The following is a 26662-nucleotide window of genomic DNA, read 5'->3' as shown; positions in this document are numbered from 1 at the left end:
CGTGTGGCCCGGGGGAGGCTGTCACTCTGAGAGGATGGGGCCTGGGGGGGGGGTGTCCTTGAGAAAACAGAGGGCACGTGCAGCTCTCGGAGTCTTGTGCGTGAGGTGCAGCGGCCACACCATGCCCTGGGGTTTTCCCGGTGGACTTAGAAGAGCTGCGGAAGTGCTGGGAGCGGAGTGTGGTTTGCGAGCGATAGTCTTGTTTGAGGAGCATGCTGGAGTGGGGAGAAGCCGCATCAGAGGCTGGGAGGAGGGTGGTGGCTGGCAGCGCAGGCGTGGACGAAGGAGAAGCCGGGACACTGGGGCTGGTGGTCTCACTAGCGCACCCTGGGGACCAGACAAGGAGGCTGGTGTAAGGGTTCCAGAGGGTCGTGGACAGAGAAGCGCCCTTCGGTTGGAAGACTGGTCTGCAAAGGAGGCAGCTGCTGCTTCCCGAGGATGAAATCCTGTCGCCTGTAACTCCCTGCCTTCTTTACATGCTGCATCCTCTCCTCAGGAACAGACGTCAGCCTGACGCAGCCCCTCACCGACCCCTGTCCTTGCACCGTTCCCTGGTCTGGAAAACTATTCCTCTAAGTGGAACCACGCTGCGGGCCGCCAGCTCGCCACCCTGGCTGCAGCCTGCAGCGCCGCACGCTGTTCTGTGGAGGGACCCTGTTTCCGCTGGCTGTTCCACGGTTGGCGGGTGTCTGGGTCGTTCTCCACCTGTGGCTTTGATGAATTCTATAGCTGTGAACACTGGCGTACACGTTTTTGTATGGATGTGGGTGTGCACCTGGGAGTGGAATTCCTGGGTCACATAGCAGCTGTGTCAGAGGTTGGAGGAACTGCCACAATGTTGTCCCCAGCAGCTGCACCATCATACGTTGCCAGCTGCCAAGCACATGGGTTCCGGCGTCCCCACACCCTGACCAGTGCTTGTGCTTACTGGGTTGTTGTTTTTTTTTTTTTAACATTCTATTTATTTATCTGACAGCACAAGCAGGGGGAGCGGCAGGCAGAGCAGGCAGAGGGAGAAGCAGACTCCCCGCTGAGCAGGGAGCCCCATGTAGGATTCGATCCTAGGACCCTGAGATCATGAGACGAAGGCAGATGCCTCACCCACTGAGCCACCCAGGTGGCCCCATTACTGGGTTTTTTTTTTTTTTTTTATCATGGCTGTCCCAGAGGATGTGTAGAGGTGCCTCGTTCTGCGTCCTTGGTGATGGAGTGTGGCTCCCAGGTCCTTTGCCCCATTTTCAATCAGGTTGTCTTTTTCATAGAGATACAAGTGTTCCTCGTGTATTCCAGGTACAAGTCCTTAGATACCTCACGACTGTGACATGATTTTACCTTAATACAGATCATGGGCATCATTCCAGACCAGAGTGCTCACACCTGCCATGTGCTGTCCCACCATACACACGCCGTGGGTCACGTGGTTAGCCCCTCATTGAGTCAGTCCGCGGGAGTTTGAGTTCCTATAACCGGACGTTCCACGCACTACGTGGCCCTTTTATCATGTTGCCCCTGCTGTGCCATGAGAGCACGTGCTGGCGCTCAGCAGTGTTTTGTCTGTCAGTTTTGTAGACATCTGATCCTGTCAGAGAAGGGCCACGTGGAGTGGAAGCTGATGTACTTCGCGCTTCAGAAGCACTACCCGCCCCGGGAGCAGTACGGGGACACCCTGCACTTCTGCCGCCACTGCAGCATCCTCTTCTGGAAGGTAACCACTGCGGGGCTCTGCGGGGCTCATGTTCTTTGCTCTATTTCAGGTGTAAGGGTAGAAAAAATGGGCAATTGTGATGGGAAAGTGAGATGGATTTCACCAAATATTGGGACAGAGGAATAGATTCACGGAAGTAAAACATACAGCCTGTGGTTTGAGTCAGAAACGTTGGGCAGCAAAGTGTCTGTTTCTGCTCTGGGGACGTGTGCTGCCGGGACGTGTGTCCCTGGGGGTGGCGGGGCCCCTGGCACCTGGTCCTGGGCGGTGCCGGGTCCCTGCCAGCCCTCAGGCTGAGAGAAAGGGGTTAAAGGGTGCCCGTCCTTTATAAAGCTAAGAACACTCCCAAGCGGGGTGCCCCAGACGTGGCCTCCAGCCCTGTGCCCCCAGGACCACTGTCAGCGCCTCCTCATGGCTCCCCTCCATGCCAAGCCCCTGAAGCAGGGAGGTCCCAGCCTTTGAGAGAGACACGCAGTTTTCTTATTTGCTCAAAACTGAACCAGCGTCTCCTGACTCACACTTGGAATCCGAGTACCCAGGGGTGCTAGAAGCCCTTCACCCCGTGACTTCCCGCTATGCAGACGGGGGCTCAGCCTGTCTGCGGTTGGAGGAGAGCTCATGTCAGTTGGTTTTCCTTCATCCTGGGTTGTGTTCCCACGGTCTCCTTGACCGTGAATACGTTTATGTTGCGAGATCTCCCAGCTCGCTTGGTGGCGAGTGTGATCCATGTGTGTGTCCCACGTGGGGGTGGCCCCTCACATTCTTTGGGGATGGCCATCGACTTCTGCCTGGGCAGCACCATCCATGCTCTTCTTTTTGTTCTACGTTTATCTGTAATTTGTCAGATGGACAAGTGGAAAACTCTAGATTGTTGGAAAGGAGACAGCCACTTGAGGGTTTTCTCATTTCCAAGTACATTCGTGATAGTGTCATTTGTGGTTTTCAAATTACCCGTGGCGAGCCATGAATGCAACGGTATGGACAGTGTTTCCTGTGTTACTTTAATGGAGATTTACTTTCGACAGGAAAGATAGGCAGCGTCACGCCTACTTACGGCCCATGCACGAGTTATATGGATTTTATTTCTAAGTCACTGACGTCTGTTTTAGTAGGGGTCCCATCTCACAATGAAAAAGATGGTACGTGTTCCGTGTTCTGCAGTCACAGCTGTTTTGTAGAACATGGTTCCTTGAGGGCAGAGCAATCCATGAGCAGGTGTGTTCTTACCTGGGTCTGATGAGGGAGTGAGAGCACAAGTCCATCATTCGAGGAGTGGGGCTGCAGGCAGGAGGGGAGCCCGTGTCACCAGCCCCAGGGTGCCAGCCATGCCACACAAGGGGAGGCTTGTGTGCACGTCACACACAGCAGGTGCTCGTAGACACAGATCGAGGAATGTGGGCGGCTCACCGGCTGGGACCAGGCTGACCACTCCCTGCGTCCCTGCTTCTGGGAGGATCACTGGCACTGATGCAAACCCACGACAGTGACCTCATGGTGCCGTTGGAGTAGGTCCCTGAGTAGGATCTGGTCTCAGGGCCTCAGGAGGCCCCTGGGAAGGCACCCTCCCTCACTGGTTACACAGGTGCCTCTGTTCCTTCTCCTGTCTGTTCTGCAGCTGAATCTCTGTATTTCTCAACTTCCTGATACTCCAGTGAAAGTGAGATGTGGGGTAGACTGGCGAACCAGACAGAATGAGTCCAGTTAAAGGCCAGGACCAGGGGTCAGGACTGTGTCACCTTTGTCGTTGTGTGTCTGCCACCAAAGTACATGCAGAAGCTAGTGTTGACACTGCAGGTCCGGGGCTCCGGTTGGGATTAGGAGCCGGTTCCCCAGTGTGCTCACGCACTGTGCCCACAGGACACACTGATGGCTGGGCACACGGGGGTGGGCGGTGGTCCCGCTCGTCTTGGCCCCAGTGGGTGGCAGGCAGGTGGCCTGGTGGTGGGTGGTGAAGGCAGCAGGCTGCTGCGGATAGGGCGTTGACAAGCACGTATACACGGGAACGAGAGCGTCTCAGGTGGAGGGTGGGCACTTGGCAAAGCAGAAGCTAGGATGTGAGGGAGAGAGTTAATGACTTTCCAAAATGTGTTGTGTTTTCAGTACAAACTGGAGACATCAGCCTCGCTTTGCGTGTGCTTTGGGGCGTTCTGAGGAGTCCAGGCTGCAGCCTGCTCGGCGTTCAGCCGAGGCTCCCAAGGCAAGGGGAGCGTCCGTCCCGGTCTCAGGATGGTCTTGAGGACGGACGGGTCCTCGGGGTGTTCGATGCCCTGGCTTTAAGAATGTTTTCACTGCCCAGCGCAGTGACTGGATGTTTTCACCTCCGTTTGTAGATCGTTGCCGTCCAAGCTAATGCTCCGTGCAGCCTGCTCTGCCTCTAACGTTGGTTTTCCTTTCTCTCCCTGCCTTCCCTGCACTCCTCCTGGTTCTCTCTCCACGATCTCAAAGGACTGCCGCCTTGCTTTGTTGTTCAAGGTACCTCCGTGCTAGACAGGCCTCGTGTCGCGTCCATGCATGCTCCCCAGCGGGCCAGAACCAGCCCCCCGAGCCGTTCACGGGATGTCCTGCGGGCCAGCGCGTGAGGGGCAGGCTCAGCCTGAGGGGGAAGTCGTAGACGTGTCCGTGCGATTTCGTTCAGGCACAGGTGCCACATGGCAGGTGCCCTGTGGGCCGACCTGGCATGGCCTCCAGCTCCCTCCAGCCTGTGCTCTTTAGGCTCCTCCTTCTTTCAAGTTTGTCGGTCCTACAGAACGCCTGTTTCTTTGGTCATTTTTCCTGTTAAATAGGATCCTGGTCTCTGGCTGAGTGCATGCTCCTGGGGGGCACCCTGCCGTTGGAGCGGGTGTTCAGGGGCCAGGAGGGGAGCAGAGGAACAGCGCAGGAATGGAGGCATAGGGCCAGGCCAGGGAGGCAGAGAACCCCCGGTCCCAGCCCTCTAGCTTGGGCCACCTGCCTCTGCTGACAGTTCCCCGTGGCTGGGTGTCTTTGTCACGTGGGTCCGGGTACTCCACACGGCGTTGTGACGGGGCCCGGGTGCTCCGTGGTGACGCCTCTGCCTCCTCCCACAGGACTCGGGGCACCCCTGCACCGCCGCCGACCCCGACAGCTGCTTCATGCCCGTGTCTCCACAGCACTTCATTGACCTGTTCAAGTTCTGAAGGCACCCCGCCTGCCGCCGATCCGCCATGGCAGTGGAAGGGGTTCGCTGCGCTGTGCTGTGCCGTCGCCAGGGAGCGACAGGAACGTGGAGAATGCGCCTCCGCCTCCCTGCATGGACGGGGCAGGGGCATTGGTTTGTTTTGACAGGGTGTCGGGGAACCCAAGCAAAATCATTTCTACTTTCTCTAAAAAATCCTCTTCATTTAAGCCTATTAAGGTTTGCAACTTTGTGTATTTATAAATACGGTTCAGTTACATTCTGGATTTTTAGCACCATGTTCTGTGCCAAACTGACACTAACAGCTAATACTGTGCTTCTTAATTGTCAATTCATAGTTTCCTGATTTTGTAGTAATTAGGGGCAGGGGACAGAACAATTGATCCTTGTAAATACGGGGTGCAGAATATTTATTTTTCTTAACATGTATTTTAACTGCATTGGTTGTGTCCAAGTGAGTCCTCGTTGAATGCGAAGTGAGCCGAGGGCAGCGTATGGTACTGTTGCGTTCAGTGGTCAGTCTGTGGCCAGCCACGGTGTGGGTGGTGGGACCGCCCGGTGCAGCCTCCACTTCACTGTCCTGGAAGTGCTTTCCTAGACAGGGTAATAAATCCTCTTTATCTACTGATCTGACTTCATCGATTTTGCATCTTCTTGAAAAAGTCGTGTCCGTGGTTTTGATATTGTTGATTTAAACCTTTAAAAGATTGTTTTATTTTTAAAATAATGCATGTCTATTTTAGATAATTTTGAAATTAAAGGTGTTATAAAAGAATATACAAGTCCCCCACCCTGCCCCCTGAGACCACTGTTCCTGCTACAAAGAGCAGTTCCCAGCCCCTTGCTGTGGGAGAGCAGTGTGAACCCCCACAGATCATTTCTCCTTCCTCCTCTAAGTTTTTCTTCTTCTAAGCATATTAAAATGGTTTGCAGTTTTGCGTATTTGTAAATAAAGATTCTGGATTTTCAGTATCATTGTCTGTGCTGACCTGGTACTGAGGGCCAGCAATGTGCTTCCCTCTGGACGCGGTGTGGAGTCCAGGGTATCTGTAGTTGCAGGAGGGGCTTCTCCTGTTTACCCTTTCTGTTCAACAACCAGTCGTGTTTTCAAAAGCATGTTTGAAAACATGGGTTTTCTTGGCTGCACACCGTCGTGGCCGGCAGGGTGCTGCCGATTCATGCTGTCGCCAGAGACACTGACGAGTGGGGCTGTCAGCAGCTTGTGTGTGGCTCATCAACCCTTTGAGACAAACAAGGAGCGGGACCCAGGTGACAGTGTCACACGTTTGAGGATGTGTCTGGACTGCCCCTGTGAACAGGAGCTGTCAGGATCTTCCTGAGTGGCGGCATGGGGAGCCCCCAAGCTCCCCAAAGATGGCTGCCATGGAGTCCTTTCCCCTGGTGCTGTTTTCCTAAGTAGGACAAGGTGTGTCCACATTTCTTTGTATTATCGACTGTTGTGTTTTTTTGGTAAGATATCTACTGTGTGTCCTTTGCCTGTTTTCAGTATTGGTCTTTTGGGGTGTTAATTTCTTCTTAAAAAGACATTGAAGTTTGAGCTCATTTTCCCCAAACACGTGTTGGTAGCACAGAGGGGAGCACAGCTGTTCTGCTCCGCTCGCACCTATTGCAGGTGCACAAGAGGCCCAGCGGTATGTGAGGCTCAGGGGTGCACGGGAGGCCTGGCCGAGCTGGGGACAGTGGCAGCTTTCTTGGTGGCGTCAGGGAAGAGACAGGAAATGAGTAGAGGCTGCAGGCTAAGCAGAAGACAGACGGCATCAAGGCAGCCATCAGTCACCTACAGGAAGGGATGAGATGCAGAATCGTCATGAATTCACACACGGAATGGTATTTGTGAATACAGGTCTGTTGGGGGGCCTGCCAGAGGTCAGGACAGGGAGAGTCAAGGACACTGTGAGCTGGAGACCCCGCAGCATGTCTCATGTGCCTTCAGTCCCTGACAGAGCTAGACCGAGGTGTCTGGTTATGCCCAAGATGGGACGTGCACCTGGCGGGCCCCAGTAGGCGTTGCCTGCCAGGAAACCCATCCAGATGCAGCCTCCCCTTGCCCCTTTTGAGGCACAAAAAGATGTTTCTCACCCAGTGTGTGGACACAGAGGACTGAGGTGGTCTCTGTAACACCTCACCACATGGTACTGTTGACTCTGTACCGGGAACTAGGTTTGCTTTAGGACAACATTTAAGATCTGACTGCATACAACGTGTGCCATAAATGCTGCCCTTAGAATCCTAGACAAACACCCACGTAAAATGCTGGTGTGTTTTGTGACCCGTGACCCTGCTGAGCTCAATGTAGTGGTCGTTGTGTAGATTCCTCACGAGTGGCTACACGCAGCCTGAGTCTGGGTGCCGTGACGGCCCGGGCTGGAGCCTGTGGTGCCGAGCCAGCAGCACACACACACATCTGTCATGTTTCCTATCGAGGGAACGCTTCGTCTTTCCTCTGTGAGTGTGAGGTTGGCTGTGTGCTTTCTGTAGCCGCCTTTATCAGGTTGGGGCTTAACTCCGGTCGTACTCTTTGGAGGATTTTTTTAATGATAAAAGAGTATTGGATTTTATCATGTTTATTCTGAATCTGTTGAGATCATGTGGTTTCATCCTTCATCCTGCTTGTGTGGTGTATGCCATCAGTTGATTTTTTTTTCCTTCAAGATTTTAAGTCATTTCCACACCCAGCATGGGGCTCAGACTCACAACCCTGACATCAAGAGTCACATGCTTCATCGACTAAGCCAGCCCGGGGCCCCACATTGGTTGTTTTCTGTACGTTGAACCATCCTTGCATTCTGGGCTGAAATCCCACTTGGTTGTGGTGGTAAATTGTCCTTTTTGTACTGAGTTGTTGGTTTTGGTTTGCTGGTATTACACTGAGGCTTTTTCATAGATGTCAGTCGGTACTTTATTGTGCTGTCTTTGTCTTGTTTTGGTGTCAGGCTGAAGACGTCTTGGCAGACGTAGGATGAGCTTGCCTTAGAAGTGGTCCCTCTACTGTTTTAGGGGAAGAATATGTGAAGGACTGGTGTTAATTCTGCTTTAAACATTTGGTTGACCCCACCCTCCACCCTTATTCCTACCTCGTGCATCAGACACTGCTCAGTGAAATGCCCGGGGGCTTGCACAGGGCACCAGGAAGGCCATTAGGACCTGCCTGCCCTGGGCGCCCATCTATCCCCATTAGACACTTACTTCCAGTCCCCCACACTTGGCTCCTACCATCTATCATCTAAATGCAATGGATTTGACTACCCTGGATGCAGAATATACCTGGAATCATATAGTACTTGTCCTTTTGTGACTGGCTTGTTTCACTTCAAATCGTGTCCTCAGGTCCATCCATGCTGTGGCCCGTCTCAAGATTTCCTAACTTTAGGACTGAGTCATGTTCTGGTGCATGGATGGACTGCATTTTGTTTTGTTCATCCGTGGAGACACTGGGTGGCTTCCACTTGAGTGCTGTGAACATGGGTGTGCAAGTAAGTATCTCTGCAGGACTCTACTTTCACTTCTTTGGATAAATACCCAGAAGCAGAATTGGTGGATCAGATGCTAATTCCATGCTGATCATGTTTTGAGGAACTGCTACACCGTGTTCCACAATCCTGCACCGTGCTACACCCCAACAGTGCACAGGCGCTCGGGTTTCTCCACGTTCTTGCCAACACTGTTTTCTGGGGTTTACTGTACGGTAACCATCCTAACGATGTGAGGTGGTGTCTTGGTGGTTTGGATTTGCATCTCTGTGGTGATTAGTGGTCTGGAGCACCTTCTCATGTGTCTGTTGGCCAGCTGTGTGTCATATTTGGAGAGATACCTGTTTAAGTACTGTTCCCATTTTTTTAGTCAATATGTGTTTTTGTTGTTGAGTTTGCATGAATTCCCTGCATATTCTAAATACCAACTCCTCACAGGTATGTGAGTGGAAGATATTTTCCCCCATTGTGAAGATTGCCTTTTTACTGTTGTGTCCTTGATACATGTAAGTGTTAATTTGATGGAGCCAATTTCCCTTTTTCCTGCTGTTGGCTGACCTTTTGGTCTCCTAGCTGAGATGACTGACAAATCCAAGGTCATGAATCTTTGTTTTTACCCCCAACTTTTAGTTTTATTTACCTTTTATGTTTAAGCCTTTGGTCCACTGAGTTAATACTTGTGTATGGTGTAAGGTAAGGCCCAACTTCATTCTTTCACGTGTGGACATCCAGTTTTCCCAGAACCATTTGTTGAAAACACTGCCCTTCCCCCCACTGAATGGTGTTGGCACCTTTGTTGAAAATCATGATTGGGTATGTGACAGTTTATTTCCAAGCTCCCTGTCCTGTCCCATTGGTTTGTGTGTCTATGTGTTCTTATGATAGGACCAAACTGTTTTCATCACTGTAGCTTCATAGTGAGTTCTGAAATCAGGATATGTGAGTCCTCCAACTTTATTCTTTTTCAGGATTGTTTTGGCTATCTGGGATCCCTTGAGAGTCCACGTAAATTTTAGGATTTTTTTCTATTTCTGCATAAACCACTAGATTTTGATGAGCGCATTCAGTCTATAGATCACCTTGGGTGGTGGTTTTATCTTAATAATAATATAGCTCACAAGCACAGTAGGTCTTTCCGTTTATCTGTGTCTGCTCTAATTGCTTTAAGCCACGTTATAGTTTTCAGTGTACAATACTTTAGCCTCTGTGGCTGAGTTTATTCCTATTTTTTATTCTTTGTTGCTGTCGTAAATGGGATTTTAGCTTCCCTTTGCAATTTCTCATTGTTTGCGTATAGAAACACAACTGTTGTTTTTAATATTGATTTTGTATTCTGCAACTTTCCTGAGCTTGTCTATTCTACTTTTTGGTGGTGGTTTTTGGTTTCTTTGGGATATTTTGGGTAGAATCTTCAGGGTTTTCTACAAATAAGATTACATCATCTATAAACAGATAATTTTACTTCTGACAGTTGGGATGCCTTTTCTTTTTCTTGCCTAGTTGCTGTGGCAAGGACTTGTAGTACGATGTGTAATAGGAGTGGGGGAGTGGACATCCTTGTCTCGTTCCTGACCTTAGAGGAAAATCTCAATCTTTTGTCACCAAGAAGGTTAGTTTGGGCTTTTTATATGTCCCTTAGTAAGGGCAGATTCCTTCTATTCTGAGTTAGTTGAATATTTTTATCAAATGCTTTTTCTGCATCAGCGGAAATGATCATGTTTTCCTCTTCATTCTATTAATGTGTATGATAAATTATCACTTGGTGGATTTTATCCCTTATTGAAAGTGGAGTATTGATGTCTTTACTGCTACCCTGGAGCTGCCTATTTCCTACTTCAATTCTGTCACTGTTTGCTGCAGGTATGTTCGTAACTATTGTATCTTCTTGATGAATTCTCAGCTGTGTTTTATTTAAACAACGTGAAGATGATGAAATTATAGGATGTCTGGGATTGACTTTAACTTCCATCACTCAGGAGTACCTAGATAAAGTAAGATCGGATCATCACTGAGGCTAGAAGGATGGGTACACACAGGAGTTTATACCAGGGCTCAGCAAATTTGTTCTGTAAATATATTGGGGTTTGTGGGCCACGTGCCCCCTGTTACGCTCGCTCAGCGGCAACACCATAATGCAAGCATCCTGTCCACGAGTGTGCATGCTGTGCTGCCGTCAAACTTTACTGAAACAGAAATGTGCATTTCATATACTTTCCATGTGTCATGATATAGGATTCTTTTTAAGTTTTTTCACCATTTAAAAATGTAAAAATAATTCTCATGGGCCATGAAAAAACAGGTGGTGGCCCAAATTGGGCCAGCAGGCTGTAGTTTTGCCAGCCTATTACTTACATTTTTCTTTTGTATATCTGATACTTTCCATTTTACTTTTTAAAATGGCTGTTAACCTTTTTTTTTATTACAAAAGTAACAGATGTTCATTGTAAAAAGCTTTCTTAAAAAGCCAATACACAGAAAATTTTAAATGCTACCCATAATTCTACCTGAGGTAATTATTCATATTTAGATAGATTTCCCCAGTATTTTATGTTACTTCTGAAGACACCTAAGCTCCCAAACATTAAGGGAGAGAAATATGAGGATATGATGCCCTCCTAGAGCATCTGGAGTTGTGTACCTCCTGACGAATGGGTTCTCCTCACTGGTTCCTCAGGAAAGCGGGCGTTCTGATGTGCTGCTTCTGAGTGTTGAGCTTTGAAGACTTCTTACAGAACAGAACTTGTTGGCATCTTGGTGTCTCTGGCTCACCTCCTGCACCAGTTCTGAAGTCGCCTGGGAGGAGACTTTTGAAATTCTAGACTCCAAAGGAAGAACAAACCTCACTTCTCAAAACTCCAATGAGTGAATGGTATTTCCCATTATCCCCTCTGCTTCCAGACTCGTTCAGCTTTCTTGAAAATAGTTAAATTATCTAAACTTTGTACTTTTAAATCCTATAAAGATTTTCCTAAAATCCCAACACGAATTTTGACTTACTAAGGAAATTACATTTAATAGAAGTAATCCCAAAGAGATCAATAATAAGCACTTATTTGGGAAGCTGAAATTCTACCCAGGCTTTATCCCCAAATGACAGATCTCACCTGCAATTCTGGAAAACCATGTTAATTGCATAAATTTTTCCACTCAAGGTGCTGCTCAGTGCAGCGGCTGCTGCGGGACACACGGGAGAGATTGTGGACTAAGAGGCAGAGGTTGAAAGGGCCTCGCGAGCTGATCAGAACCTCGGGGGGTTGTCCGACAAACCGTACAGGGAGGCAGCTGGATGACACGAGGGGAGCGATTCCCAAGGTACCAGCAGGGCCGGCTGGCCTTCAACCCTGCCTCCACTGCTGTGAGGACACCTAATCCCTAACTTACCGTATTTAACATTTATGCCGTATTGACGGAGCCAGACACAGTTCATACACCATATCCTGGTTTTGAGGAAAAAGTTAAAAGGAGCTAAAAAGACATTTTCCAGCCAATTGGAAAAATCTGCGTATGTGTATCAGTAGAGAATCAGTAATTCTGTTAGTTGTGCCGGTAACATTCTCATTTTTAGAAATGGATGCTGATAGCATTTAGGGTTGAAATGTCATGTTTGTAGTTTACTTTTAAGTGCGTAAATAAATCTAAATTTTGAAATAGCCCAGTCAGCTACTATGTTAGTCAGTGTCGGACTGCGTGTCACACAAGGTGAAAAGGGAAGGAGAGCCACAGGTGGAAGGTGCCACGATGGACACACGAGCGGCCTTCCACCTGTGAGGCAGTGGAGGAGGAACAGCCGCATGGCGCCGGTTCTGCTACGGCACCTGACGCCTCACAGCGCCCCTGCATGCGTGGCCAGCACACAGACCCCGGAGGAGGCTCGTGCCGGAGAGGCTGCGTCTGTCATGTTCCCAGCAGAGCCGAAGACGCTGGTCAAGGAGGATGAATACCCTCCAAAGCCAGCCCTCAACCACGAGGAGACCAGGCTCTCTGAAGAGGACGGTCCATAGCACTGCGTTCACACTCGCGCACAGAAAGCTCCGGGGCACGAAGCAGGAGGGCCTGCACGCGCTCAGGAACAAAGCCAGAGACCACATGCCTGTGCTCCGGCAACATAACTATGTAGTGTGGGTGCCGCCGTCTTGTCGCCAGAAAGGTGCCACCAATACTTCATCTCAAAAATAAAGTATTTGGAAGAGGAAGGGTTTGAATTTAAAGCCCTGTTAATAGAAGTAGCACCTGGCAAGCCTGCATGTTTACCTCCAAACACAGCCTCATCGCTCCAACCCCTCGACCAGGGCAGCGGGCTTGTCACGGCCCCCGTGCGTTCTGTGATCCCACGGTCACGTTGCGTCAGCGCACAGTGCAGACCCTAATCTGGACCCAGTGTGCGCCAGAAGTCCTTGTCGCTGCCACCGGGCAGCCACAGCACCAAGTGACCCGGACCCTGTGCCCCCAGGGGTCACAGGGGGTAAAGCAGGAGTGGTTTTCAAGGCTTCCTGGGCTGACCAGACAGGGACGGAGAAGGAGCTACCAGTGCTGGACGGCCAAGTGGAGGACGCACGGAGAGACCGCGAGGGCTCGCGGAGTCCCTGGCAGAGGAAGCAGCAGAGGCCCAGCACGCCGTGTGGGTGCTCCTGAAACCTGCCGGAGGGTCTCTGACTACACGGACCCTCAATGGAAGTCAGTGTTAAAAGTCAGCCCCACAGTAGCCCGGGGCTCGCGGCCTCTGCAGCAGCACTTCCAGCCACTGACGCCGTGGGCCCCTCCTGCCATGACACCGGAGGCCGCTAGTGCCCTGAGGCCTCCCACTGCCCTCTCTCCGTCTGTCCCAGGCATCCTGGTCTCTCCTGTCTGCACAGGACGCGGGGGTATCTGAGAGGGACAGCGTCCACATGACTCCCACCACCGCGCCTCAGTCATCAGTGACCTGCTCCAGGCGCGCAGGCTCTGCAGGGCTCCCCATGCTCTGCGGCTTCAGGTGCTGGCTGGGCGTCCGGGACTGTGTTCCATGGGCACGGGGGACCGTCCACCCACACACGGCAGATCACAGGAGCATCCCAACTGGAGTTGGGGAGCACAGATGCCACGGTCCCGGGGAGTTTGACCAGGACACAGAACACCCTCAGCCCTGGTTTCTGTGAAGGTGGTGGCACAGGGGTCACAGGGGACAGGGTGGGGGGCACACCCATGAACCCCCTGTACTTAGGATATTCTAGCAGGGCATCAGGAAGGCCCAAGCTGGGCCCAGGAGCAGATCCTACGGGACTGCCCGGCTCCTGTGAACCGGCGTCTGGAACCAGCACACGGGGTCTGGGGGTGAGGGCCAGCTGCCAGGCACAGCCATAGGGGACCAGAACTTGGGGACAGATGGCTCCCTGGCCCCTGGGAACACCCTGAATCCCTCAGGAAATGTCAGGCAGATGCTGCCTCAGCTCCCCCTGGAGCCCACCGTAGCATTCAGCTCCTCACCCAATGGGTGATTTTGAACATTTGTTTTAAAGGATCACAAAGTTAGAGAAATTGTCTTAGCCAATTAATCTTCAAAGCTTCCTAAATAGTGCCCTGCCTGCTGGTCTTCTGTCCTTTTCTGCCCAGGCCAAGAAATCCCCACTGAGGAAGCAGCATAAAAACCAGAAAACTGGGAAGTGGCTAGAAATAACCTGGGAGGGTCAGGCGGAGAAAGCTCCCTGACACATAGGGACCCCCACTCCGCAGGTGGGTTTGGGGGAAGCAGCCCCGCAGGTGAGGCAGGGTGTGGATGACTAGGGTGGGGGTCCCCGGGCCTCCTTGGTGACAGGACATGGATAGCTCTCCCTTGAGACAAGGAAAACTCCAGAGGTAGGACCCCGAGGACAGGACGGCAGCGCAGTGCCTCCCCCCCCCCCCCCCGCCTCCTTCCCGAAGGACCTGTGCTCCAAGATCCCGAGCGACCCCAGTTTCTGGGGTATGTACCTGTTTCCTCTGGACAGGACGCTGTTCCTCACAGACTTCCTTCTAAGAGATGGTGATCCTTTTTTTAAAAGAGAAATGTGATTAAAACCGTTGCCGGGATGCTCGCAGTTTCTCAGCTGGGTGCGTCCCTAAATTCCTGAACCATAAACTCTGCCCACAACACAGGCGCGCCCCTGGTTCCTCACAGACTGAGGGTGAGAGCAGGCGGTTCTCGAATATGCAAAAGATACATCCCAGAAACTTCAGTTGAAATTGGTCATTTATTTATGAAAAAGTCTATGTGTATTGTTTGCGTTTTAAAATGAGGTTTAAGGTGTCATCAAGAAAAGTGCCATCAGCTTTCAGTGACTAAGGTCACCGTTAGCATTCGCCTCAAAGTTGATGCCAATAACCATGCAAACTAATAACGAAAGAGGAAATGAACAATACTTTTATTTTTTTTAAAACGTCAGCACTGAGAATGAATTCTACCTTCTCAGAAGCCACTTTCCTTTACAAAATAAGCCACAGTAGGAGCACAGACCACTCGCTCTTTACACAGTGAAGTCGTGTGTTCACAGAATGCAAACAAAAACCCCGTCAAAAAACCACATTCTCTCATTAACCCGTGAACACAAAGTTGCTTTGGTAAATTCTATCAAGAAAAAATACTTTTCTCCCAAAGCACATCAATAAATATATTAAAAACCGCAAACATACTTATTTTCAGTTAGATAGGACAGAAGAAAAAGTTTATTTTTACATGAATCTCTGCAGATAAGAAAAATGTGATCTACAGTGTGTATTCCAATCGCGATCTGGCTTTGTCTTCAGATTTTGAGAAACAGCATCATGAACGAGTGTCGCCCGCCTTGCGTCACAGATCTGCACGGAGGTGAGTTACAGGCACTTAGCGTCGCCACTCAAGTGCAGCGACCTGCAGCGGGTCTCAGGGTCCTGACTCTGCTCCGCCCGCGCGCAGCGCCTCAGACACGGCGCCTTCAGCTCTGGCTCTGACACATGCGCCCAAGTCACAGCCAGCGTGGGTGCAGCTGCAGGGGCCGCAGGGCCACCGCTACCTCCTGAACCCTTTCCCTGAGGACTTGTTACACCAAAAACCACCAGCTTCCCTCTGCATCACCAGACACACCCCCCATTTCAAGGTTCTAACAAACCGGATTTTTATTTTCATGCCACTTAAAACTTGCCGCCCGTTCAAAACTCAGTCAAGTAAGCTTCTTGTTCTATTAAAAAAAGATGGACGGACAGATGGATGGATGGAGGACAGACTGACGCTGTTACCATCAGGAGTCCTGCCACCGGGCCTGTGCGGGTTCCCCCAGGTGAGTTCGCTGTGCAGCACGGACGTGCACGCAGAGCCAACTGGGGGACTGTGTTTTCTCACCAGAGGTATGCACAGTGTCACTGGAGGTTTTTGTTTTTAACCAAAAAAACCCTAAGCCTTTCTTTCCAAACCACCATTGCCTCAGGCAGCCATGGGCGCCGCCTGCAGACACGGCCATCCTGCAAAGGAGCCCCGTGCCCAGTGCGCGGCCCGTCCTTCCTCGGCGTCCGGCAGCAGCCACGGCAACTGGCTCCGTTTGGAAACCAAACACCTGCACGTTATAGAAAAGAGGCACTTGCAGTATTTTATACAGTTTTAACTCCATCAGCAAATTAGTGTTTTCCAAAAACAATTCAGAGAATCAAGTTGCTAAACCTGGTCCACACTTGATGGTACTCTTCAACCTGCAATCACAGAACAGCACGTTTTCAGAAGAACATGAAGATCAAAGCGTCGAAGTTCAGAACGAGTAAGATGAACCCTACAGTAAGAACCACTGTCCCCGTCCTCCGTGCACACGGAGACTCCTCTTCCCAGCGCAAGAGATGAAGATGCTTTGCGGAGAGTGGCATTTCATGCTGCATCACATGTAACCTTTGCTTTCCTGGTATTTACGATGAGAAAAAGTTTAATTTGCCAGGTTGAACACAACATAACCTTTGGAAGATTGGTTTCACAGCTGGATCACGGGCTTCTGAGAACAGGAGGGCCCGGCCCTGCCACTACAGTCGAGTGTCAGACACACACACGGATACCACATGCAGGACACGGGGGGCACGGTGGGGACAGGGCACGCAGGGGAGGACAGCAGGGCACAGCTCACGGGACCACATCCAGAAATGCTGGGATTAGAGGGCGCAGATGTTTCCCAGCGTGCTGGGGCTCTCCTCCGTCAGCCCGCAGGGAGGAACGGCCCGATGCGGGCAGCCAGAGAAGGTGCTCTGCTCTCGTCCACACGGGAAAGACCAGAGGACCCGCGGACATATGGACAAACACAGCATGAGACAGCAAACTCTCAGACCTGCACAGAGAGAGAGAAGACACAGGGGCCATGTTAGGAGTTGGGGTTTGGGAACGCTCAGGTGTGTGCACCTCTCTGGTCTGCAGTGGGGCCGGATGGTCACTCCAGCTCCTCCCAGTTGTCCGTCAGGTGGCCTCTGCTCTGCCGTCTGATGCCAACCAGCTTCCCGGCCGACCGGAGGCTCCAGCGGGAGCTGTTCCCTGAGCTTGCCAGGCTGCTGTACTTGCTGCAGCCCTTGCCGTCCTCCTCCCAGCCTGGCCGAGGGGGACGGCCACTCGCTGTGTCACCTGCGTCAGCCGTCACATCTTCAAGAGCAAGTGTTGGAGGCTCCCAACCTTCAATCTCATCTGGTTTCTTAGACTGAATAGTCTGTTTTAAAACCAAATTGTCCCAAAACCCAGACTTCTTCTCTGTCTTCAACTCTTCTCTTAACCGTAAGTTAGTTCTGTGGGAGACAAGACAGCCGAGTGTTGGTGACCCAGTGATCTCAGGGCAATTAGTGTCCACTGTATACACCTAACACTCTTTTTAAAAGTTTAAGTCATTTAGAACATGAACACAAATCTATAATATAAATTTTAATTAAAATTAGTAAAGAAAAGTTAGTCACTGCATATTAATGAAACTGTGAAAGCTGTATTTTAAGGTACCAACCACACTTGGCTATACACAAAGAGCTAGTTTTCTTTTTTTTTTTTTTTTAAGATTTTATTTATTTATTTGGCAGAGATAGTGACAGCGAGAGAGGGAACACAAGCAAGGGGAGTGGGAGAGGAAGAAGCAGGCTCATAGCGGAGGAGCCTGATGTGGGGCTCGATCCCGTAACGCCGGGATCACACCCTGAGCTGAAGGCAGATGCTTAACCGCTGCACCACCCAGAGCCCCAAAGAGCTAGTTTTCATACAAAGAAATACTTGAGCAAAGTAGATAACAGGAAATGCAGAGTCCAAATTAAGAAATATGAGGATAAATATTCCATTTATCAAATCCATTTCCAACAGCTATTCACATACACATAGAGCATGCTAGTCAGAAGAAGTGAGTGGCTAATTTGCTGAACACAAACGAGACTCGGACACCAGGGGGCTGGAGACAGGCTGCTGTCATGCCAGCCCGAGGGCAGGGGCATCCCTGGGGCACCATGGTGCACCCACAGCCCAGGCCGCACCCCCTAGAGTTCCATGCACTGGACAGAGGGACCCTGCAGATGCTGACCCCAGGGACCCCAGCCCACAGCCCTCCGTGGGGGGGAGGGCAGGGAATAGTAAGGAGGCGTCCCCGCCATGGGGCTGAAGCAGGGCTGTCTGGGTGCCCTTGGCCCACACAGCAGCTCATTGTGGCCAGGCCCACTGAGGCTCACCTCCCATCAAACATGCCACTGGCAATCCCACTCAGTTCTGACTTATCTTTCCATGTTTAAATCTACTTTTTAAAATTCTGTTTATAATAAACAGCAATATATCAGTTTAAATATATGCAATTTTCTAAAATCTTTTACAGTTCACCAATCCTTTGCATTTTTAACGTTTTCTGCCCCTTGATTTTCTGCAGTTAGTAAACATCTCACACATGGCAAGCTGCTTGAAGGCCGAGTGCAATTTCCAATTGAGTTCAAGTGTTGGTCTGGGAAACCTTCTTTCGTTCCTCCCATAAGCTCTCAAGGTGCTTGCGGCGGCTACCCCTGTGACCTTCTCCCAGAAGCGCATCTTTCTCTCTTCTGTTTCCACAGCATCAAAATGAGCACAAGGCGTTTCTGTCCTCTCACCTCCCGTCCGCCTCCTCGCACCTCCCGCTGGGTCCCACGGAGACTTACCCTTTGGACTTGGGGGATTTGCATCTTTCCAGCAGGTGCTGTTCATCGTCTTTATTAAACAGAGAAGTTACTTCTTTCCAACCTCGGAAACTTGCTCCCTGAACCTAAAAGGTTAGAAAAAGATCAACTCTGACAGAGGAAAGAAACAGAAGACAGTTCTGGATCCAGTCACTGTGGAGCCTCAAGTGAGCAAGAGCGCCGTCCCCAGCTCCCCGTGCTCCGAAGAGGCTGGGGGCCCGAGCCAGACGGGAAGTCCCACACGTCAGGCTGTGTCTGGCTCTGCGCAGATCCCAAGGTCTGCATTAAGAAGGAAGGCACGGAGGGAAAGGAAGGTCCCTGGGCCTGATGCCTGCCCCGCGAACTCACTCGGTTTCCAGGGTCGCACAGCTGGGCCTGGATGGCTTTACTTTTTTTGTGAGGGAGAGAAGGGGCTGGAGGAGAGTGTAATAGTCCGAAATGTTAAACACGTAACACGACCTAAAGCAACCCCGGAAACTGGACCGGGAGGCTGCGCGACGGCGCTGGCATCCGCCTGAGAGTCTGACGCCACAGGAGCCGGCTCACTGGGCCGCCGGGTGGCCCGAGAGCCAGGGTCAGCTGCTGCAGGCAGCCCGGTGCCCTGCGGTCCCGACGGGAGCAGGCCCGGCCCAGTTCGCGGTCTCAGGAGCCTGCCGCGCCACCCTATGGACACAGACAGACTCGAGAGCGGGGGCGCCGAGGGGGAGCAGCCGGCAAGGCGGGACGCCCGGAGACCGGGCCGCACAAGACGCGGCACAGCTGGGGCCCGTCGCCCTTCGAGGCCAGGGACGGCAGTGCTCACGCGGCCGTGGCTGAAACAGCCCAGGAAGAAGAGGAGGACGGACGTCCGCTCAGCACACAGGAGCCGGGGGTGGGCGTCAGGGCGCGAGGGTCCAGCACCTCTGCCAGGGCCCCAGGATCCCACAGCGGCCTCCCTGATGAGCCCGTCGGGCGAGGCCACGTCTTTCCAGGGGCTCTGCTGCGGGACCTGGTTCCGCTGCTCCCGGCAGGCGCTGGCCGGCCTGGGGGACCCCCACGTGCCAGGGACCACCTCTCAGCAGCACGGCCGTGCAGTCCCAGGCCCTCCTGCCGCCCCGCGTTCTCATGGACACTCATTCGCTTCCTGGGTGTTCACGCAGTTCCCAGCGGTGAATTGTCCGTCTCTCCCCCCAGTCGGGCCTCCCCTGAAGCCGGGTGCTCACAGGCGCCTCCCCGGACGTTCCAGACTTGTCAGACACGTTTCGCTAGGTGCAGGAGGCCAGGACACGGGGTCTCCCGAAGGGCCGAGGTTCTTTCCCGTCACATCCTGCCCCGGGTCCGGGTCCCTCAGCGGCCGCCCCACCCAGACCCTGCGGCTGCTCCGAGCATGCGCGCCACGTGGGGTTGGACACCGTTCACTTTGACCATTCACAGCATTTCTGGGGGCAATCGCCTGTGAGACCACAAGCCACAGACGTCCTCTGACGGCTCCTGAGAGGCGAAGGCAGCTCGGACGGAAGTGGGGCAGCACGTGCTAGCCGGGGGCGCGGGAGCCGCCTGGGGGGCCTCACAGGTGAGGACGCAGAGCTGCACTCGCTGCAGCCGAGACCGGGGAGCGGAAGGGTGCGGGGCACGCACACGGCTCTTCGCCACAAACAACGAGGGCTCCTCCCGGCGGAGACGGCGGTGCCAATCACAGGAAGATCACTACCGTCTGCTCTCATGCACCCAAATACTCAAGTCCTCCCCAAAGAACTGCAGTTGGCGTTGCAGGAGGTACGGGGAAGGCACGGAAGGAAGGCGGTCCAAAGAGGCCAACTTCCAGCCGCAGAGAAACCAGCCCTGGGGTGTGCAGACGCACGACAGCTGCGATGGAGCGTGGCAGGCGGGACGCGGGAAGAGAGGACCCCAGGGGCTCTCACCACAAGCAGAAGTGTTTCTGAGAGGATGAATGTCAGCGGAACGGGTCGTGGGGATCACTTCACAGCAGGCGTCAATCACGCCATCGTGCCGTCCGGCCACGGTGTCCACTGTTTCTCAGTAAGACGTCGGGGAGGAGCCGCAGCCGAGGGGCCGATGTGTCTCCCCCACACGGTAGCGAACAACTGCCGGAGAAGCGCCCGGCACCGCCAGTCTGGGGAGTACGGACCTCCGCACACGGAACGCGCTGCCCTCCGCGCACTCTGCACGCGGGCCTCCGCCGCGCCCGGCCGCCCAGTGCCTCCCGTCCCGTTCCCGCTCACGTGACCCGCAGACGCACCAACGACCGCAGCCCGGGGAGGGGGCACGCGCGCACCCGCAGCACGTGGCGCGCTTCCCTCCGGGTCCGCCCACCACCGTGTGGAAGAGTCCGCGAGCCGGTCTCAGACCCAAATCGGCCTCACACGGCCCACTTCGTACCGTACACGCCCAGCCTTCACCCCCACCTCGCCGCCCCGTGACACGGTGACACGGCGCCCGGGGACAGCCGCCAGCTGACAGGAGGGCGAGGCTCCCGGCAGCACACGTCCAGGGTCACGGCTGTGACACAGCCTCGGAGGCACCACACGTCAGCAGAACAAGTGAGCAACACTCTCTCCGGGAAGGGGAGTTATTAGAAGAGGCGGAAGTCACACAAAACAACAGCGATAAGATGATAAATGGCAGCAGAGACACACACAAAGCAGAGGAGTCCCGCAGTTGAGTCCCCATGACACCACGGGGCAGACCCGTGCTTGGCCTGGAGGGGGCCGTCTCCGATCTCGACTCTGGTCCTGAACACGCGTTACACACGCCGAACAGGCTCTGCGTCTTGTGCCAGGAAGGGCCCGAGGGAACATCACAGACGCACTCGGACACGACCGCAGTCACCCCACAGGTCCCAGCCGGCCCTGACCTCAGGGGAGCCACCATCCCAAACGCCCTTCTGAAGGATGCCAGGACTGGGTCTGCTCACAAGGACCTGAGCTTCTCCTGGGATGCTGTGTCTAGACGGGGCATCTTTGTCCCGTCTCGGGGCAGGACACACCACCAAAGGTGAAACAGACCCAGCGCCTCCTGGAGACACAGGATCGGGGCTTCAGAGTTCTTTACAACTAAGGTTAGGTTCAGGGAGACATGACAGCCAGAAAAACGAAGACAAAATGATGTTCTATAGCCCGAGTGGTACCCAAGACGTTGGGCTGCAGAAATGAGAAAATGAGCTTCAGCACAGAACAAGGTGTCCCTTTTGCCCAGACCTCAGCTGCACCTCACTTCATGCCCCATGAGGAAAAAGCTGTGAAATCATCCGTAAGTGACCAAAATTCTTTCTGCTAGAGCAACTTAGCAGAAGTGCCTCCTCACCAAATACGTTCAGAGGCCAGATGACATTTGGAGACAGCACAAAATCCAAAACACGCCCTCAAGCACATGTTCCACTGGCCCCACGAGATTCCAAGCTCTGAGTACAACATACAAATGGATATCTATGAACGGTCACACAGAAAATTCAGAGTAACGCTCTTAATGCACAAGCAAAATGAAAAGTAAAATGAAGAAAAAGAAACATGAAATAACCCAGAAATTCTAGAACTGAATAATCCCTGAGGAGAAAAATTCAAGAGCTTCAACAGCTGACCTGACAATGCAGAAAAAGAGTGAGTGACCTTTGAAATTATCCAACTAGAAGAGCAAAAAGAAAAATGCATGAAGAAAGCCTATGAGAATTATTCCCACATTATGGGAATTCCTGGAGAAGAGAAAGAGACGAAGTATATTTAAAGCAGTAATGACTGAAAGCTTCCAAACCTGGGGACAGAAATGGACATCCAGACCCACAAGGCCCAGGGGACCTCAAACAGGCTGAATGTGAAGACGGCTAGAGGTACACTGTAATTACATTGTCAAAGACAAAGAGAGAACTTTGAGAGAAACAAGAGAAACCAGACAAGTTACATCCAAGGAACCAACCTTACATGGGGTAATTTCTCACCACAAACTCTCGGGGCCAGGAAACGATGGGATGATGTATTCCAAGTATTTACAGACAAAACCCTGTTAACCAGGAATTCTATACCTGGCACAGCTGTCCTTCAGAAATGAGGGGAGATAAACGCTTTCTTTAAATAAACAAAATTGGAAGGAGCTCACAGCCACTAGGCCTGCCCTCCATAAAACGCTAAAAGGAGTCTTCTAGGCGGAAGTAACAAAATGCCAATTAACATCATAAAAACATGAGAAGGGAATGTAACACTCACTGGTAAAAGTAAATTTATAGTTGCTCAATTCTGTAATATAGTCATAGTGGTACGTAATTCACTTAAAACTTTAAAGATTAAAAAACAGTAAAAATAACCTAACTATAACATTCTGTCATTGGATACACAATATAAGAAATACGTAAACTGTAGCCTCAACAACCTACAATGTGAGAGGGAGGGGAAGTAAAAGTGGCAAGTTGAGGAACACTACTGAAGTAATCAGTAAACTGTTTTACAAAATCCTCATGATAACTACAGGGAAAAACCTGTAGTGATTACACAAAAGAACATTCTAAAAAGTTAAGCATACTGATACCAAAAGACATCAAAATACAAAAAAAAAAAAAAAAAAGGGCAAGATAAAAAGCAAGGAACAATGTGTCTATAAAACAGCCAGAAAACAATCAAGAAAATGACAATAGTTAAGTCCTTATCTACCAACATTTAAATATAAAAAAATCAAATTCTCCAATCAAAAAACATACAGTAACTGAATAAATAAAAATACAAGATCCAAAGATGTGCTGCCTACAAGAGATTCACTTTAGTCATAAAGACACATGTAGACTGAGATAGAAGGTATGGAAAAAGATTTCAAACAAATGGTAACCAAAAAAAGTAGGAGCAGCTATCTTCAGATCAAACAAAATAGACCTTAAAAATGGTAAAAAGAGACAAAGAAGGTCATTACATGATAATAAAGGGGCCAATCCATCAAGAAGACATGACAATTGTAAATATTTATGCTCCCAACATCAGAGCACCTGTGCACATTAAGCAAAAACTAACGGAGCTGGAAGGAAAAATAAACGGATACAGCAGTAGTGGGGAATTTAACGCCCCACCGTCAGCAAGGGGTCGTCCAGACAAAGCATCGGTAAGGAAACGGGATCTGAACACTCAGACTAACCCAGCAGACACACACAGAGTGTTCTGAGAACAGTGCGACACACTCTTCAGGCACGTGTGGCGGGTCTTCTCTGACCACAAGGGTGTAAAACTAGAAATGAATGAAGGAGGAAAACGGGTAATTCAGGAATGCCTGGAAATTGAAAAACATTCTTCTAAATGAACATTTGAATCAAAGAAGATATTAAAGGGAAAATAAAAAATCCTGAGACAAAAACGGAAAACAACATACAAAAACGTGTGGGATGCAGCAAAAGCTGTTCTAAGAGGGAAATTCCTACAGAAACAAGATCTCAGGTAAACAACGTAACACTATGCCTCAAGGCCCTACAGAAAGAACAGACTGAGCCCAAAGTCGGCAGAATGAAGGAAATGGTAAAGATTAGAGGAGGGGGGCGCCGGGGAGCTCAGCTGGTGAAGCAGCTGCCTTCGGCTCAGGTCATGATCCCGGGGTCCTGGGACATAAAGACACATGCAGACTGACAGAGTCCTGCATCCGGCTTCCTGCTCAGTGGGGAGTGTGCTTCTCCCTCTGCCTCTGCTCGCTCTCACCTGTACACACCCTCTTTCTCTCCAATAAATAAAATCTTTAAACAAAACACAGATTTTACCACAGCAAGAAAAATCATATCAAAGCTGAATGGTGACGAATGAGCCACAGCATTTCAATGATGAGGACAAAGGGAATATAATACCAAAATGCCTCTGAAAAACAGAAACTAGTGCAGGGAGCACAGCATTCTGGTCGGTTCCTTGACGCCACAGAGCTGTGGGCGCTGGTCCAGTCCAGATGCTGTGTAATGTCAATACTCAGGTCAATACTTTATAAAAGCCATTTAATGTGTGTACTTTTAAAGGTATTTAAGTTCATAGGTCAGGGGAGAAAATTAAAAATCTTTGGTAGGCTAGGTATCCCAATGTTTATAGGAAGCCACCTATCTCACGGATGATGTGGTGGCAGAGTTCAAGGTCAGCATTTCAGTTTATCTCACAAGGTCTGAGGTGTGCGATGCAGTGTGTGATCTGGTGCACGGGACTGTCTCACCCCTATAATCGCTTGCACCCTGCATGCATCTCCTTGTGTAGAGGGCAAAGAGGTGAGCGCACGAGAAACCCCGGGGCCCCGCCCTCTGTCCCAGCGGAGCACAAGTCCAGGATTTCCTGCAGAAGCGCTTTCGAATGCAAGGAAGGGTTGCGGTGTGTGTCCTGGCAACAAAAGGCAACGGGAAGTTCCCTGGAGCCTCTCCCCAGCACCAGCCCCGGCCACCGCCATCCCTGCCCTGCTGAGGACGGTGGAAACAACAGTTACCCCGCTCCGGAGTGTCCCAGTGGGGACAGCAGAGTCTGCTGTGTCTCAGAGGAGCAGAGGACAGAGCCACAGCCAGGCCAAGGGTTTCAATTACGATACAATTTAAAAAGCCTCATTTTTTTTCAGACCACTCTAAATTTTAGAACTCACAACAGTCTTAACGTCTAGCCACTCTGAAGTTATTGAGAAATTGGTAATCCTGGAGAAAACGGATTTCATAACCCAGTTCAGGGCTCCAGTTCCAACTGTCAGGTGCCTGGCCCTCTTACAGAACTGAGTCATCAGGACACGGGGACAGTTCTCATGGTGCACTCAGCACCCACAGAGCACGTGCCTTGGAAAGGCCGTAGAGGGCTATGGTCCCACTGCTGCTGTCACAGAAACCGAGACGCTGCACCGGGCCCCGGGGAGGGGGTGACTGGCCTTTCTGCTGCAGGGCGCCCTGGGCCGGCACTGACGGCAAGAGGGGCAGCACAATCCTGGGCACTGCCTGTTCAAACTGTCACCCAAAAGGCCATTCAGATGACACAAAGGCAGTATGGTGACGAGCAGCCCTATGCGCCACTGAGGGCATGTGGCTGAACTGGAGCAGCAATGCCCCTGGGTCCTTGGGTTCTGGTAAGTGTGACACTGGCCTGCCCCGTCCCTGCGATTTCCCCTCCATCCAAAGTGAGGCAGGAGCACTGCTCCGTTCCTGGAGAATACAGCCTTCCCGAGATGCCAGGAGCACAGCGGGCCTCCGCCAAGTCCACAGGACAGAGGCGGCCCTGGGAACCACAGGCCTCTTCGGGCGAGGCGCAGTGTGTATCCGCCCCACAGACCGTTCTCCCCTATCAAGCTGGCACAAGCGAGAAGCTCCAGAGACTCCTTAAAGCAGAGAAGCAACAGCACATGATGCAGTTTGCTCTGAAAATCACATTCTGTACAGCTGTGCCCCACGCAGGGGCCCTCGGCGGGGAACCTGCACCTCAAGGTGACCTCCTGCCCTCGGCTGCTTGTTCTCACGTGCACAACATGGCAGCTGCACTCGCTCACAGCCACACACACGTATAGGTGTTCCTAACACACGACAAACGTCTGCCATCAATCGCCAGCGACACTGCAGGGATGTGCCCATCGGGTCACTCGCTCCAGTGTTCCCAGCTCTTCCTTTCCGTATCCCGACCATGGACCGGTCCCCTCGGGATTATCCATGTGGACAGAAGGGGAGAGAGACGTCCAGGACTCAGAGCCAAGCACAAGAAGACGCACCCTGACTTCCCCCACCTGACGCCCACCTGCATAGGGCTCGGCGAGACAGAGTGGGGGACGTCAGGGCCCGAGCCTAACAAGGCCGGGCCGTGTGGCCCCGAAACGAAGCTGCCAGCGAGACGTGCGCACAAATCCGAATCCCCACTGCGTGCTGGCCCCTGTGTGCGTAGCTGCATGCCCGCTTCTGTGTGGACTACACGTCCGTGTTTACGAGTAGATGTTCATGTTAACAGTCTGCGTGAAGTGTTCCCAAGTCTGTACATTCACATCTCTCTGGGAGACGTGCCCTTCTATGCAGACAGACCCGAAGAAAAGAACCGGGTGGCTGGAAGACAGAAATTAGAGATTCACCGGCCTTCCTTTAGCACATTTTAAATTTTATGTGTGTGTCTTAGTTTAGGCAGTTATAAAAAACATACCACAGATGGGGTGGCTGAACCCACATTTCATTCTCACAGTTCTGGGGGGGGGTCCGGGGTCGGGTGAGGGTCTACCTCCTCCTGGTTCACAGACGGTGTCTCT

General features: G+C 51.7%; 2 protein-coding genes across 21 annotated transcripts in view; one reads left to right on the top strand and one right to left on the bottom strand.

Annotated features, from left to right (window-relative positions):
- The window catches only part of FBXO25 (F-box protein 25), a 141240-nt gene extending 135748 nt beyond the window's left edge, over nt 1-5492 (top strand). For 9 of the 15 annotated variants that reach the window (XM_045811176.2, XM_045811182.2, XM_045811180.2 and 6 more), the window contains 3 exons: nt 1562-1705; nt 4151-4177; nt 4771-5492. In XM_045811176.2, the coding sequence (XP_045667132.1) occupies nt 1562-1705; nt 4151-4177; nt 4771-4860 (261 nt within the window). In that variant the 3' untranslated portion in view covers nt 4861-5492. Of the gene's footprint in view, nt 1-1561; nt 1706-4035; nt 4178-4770 lie in introns of those variants that run through there. The other 6 variants (XM_045811178.2, XM_045811185.2, XM_087856485.1 and 3 more) reach the window with 5 other exon arrangements.
- A 9045-nt stretch (nt 5493-14537) lies between these two features.
- The window catches only part of TDRP (testis development related protein), a 44898-nt gene continuing 32773 nt past the window's right edge, over nt 14538-26662 (bottom strand). For 5 of the 6 annotated variants that reach the window (XM_087856489.1, XM_045811186.2, XM_087856490.1 and 2 more), the window contains 2 exons: nt 18455-18558; nt 14538-17086 (listed from right to left, as the gene is read on the bottom strand). In XM_087856489.1, coding sequence (XP_087712615.1) covers nt 16741-17086; nt 18455-18558 — 450 coding nt within the window. In that variant the 3' untranslated portion in view covers nt 14538-16740. The remainder of the gene's footprint in view (nt 17087-18454; nt 18559-26662) is intronic. The other variant, XR_015722000.1, reaches the window with a different exon arrangement.

This window comes from Ursus americanus, chromosome 27 (assembly GCF_024610735.1).
Source record: "Ursus americanus isolate L20-20 chromosome 27, mUrsAme1.1.p, whole genome shotgun sequence".
Lineage (NCBI taxonomy): Eukaryota > Metazoa > Chordata > Mammalia > Carnivora > Ursidae > Ursus > Ursus americanus.
The sequence above is the reverse complement of the archived record's forward strand: the minus strand, read 5'-3'. Positions and strand labels throughout refer to the sequence as shown.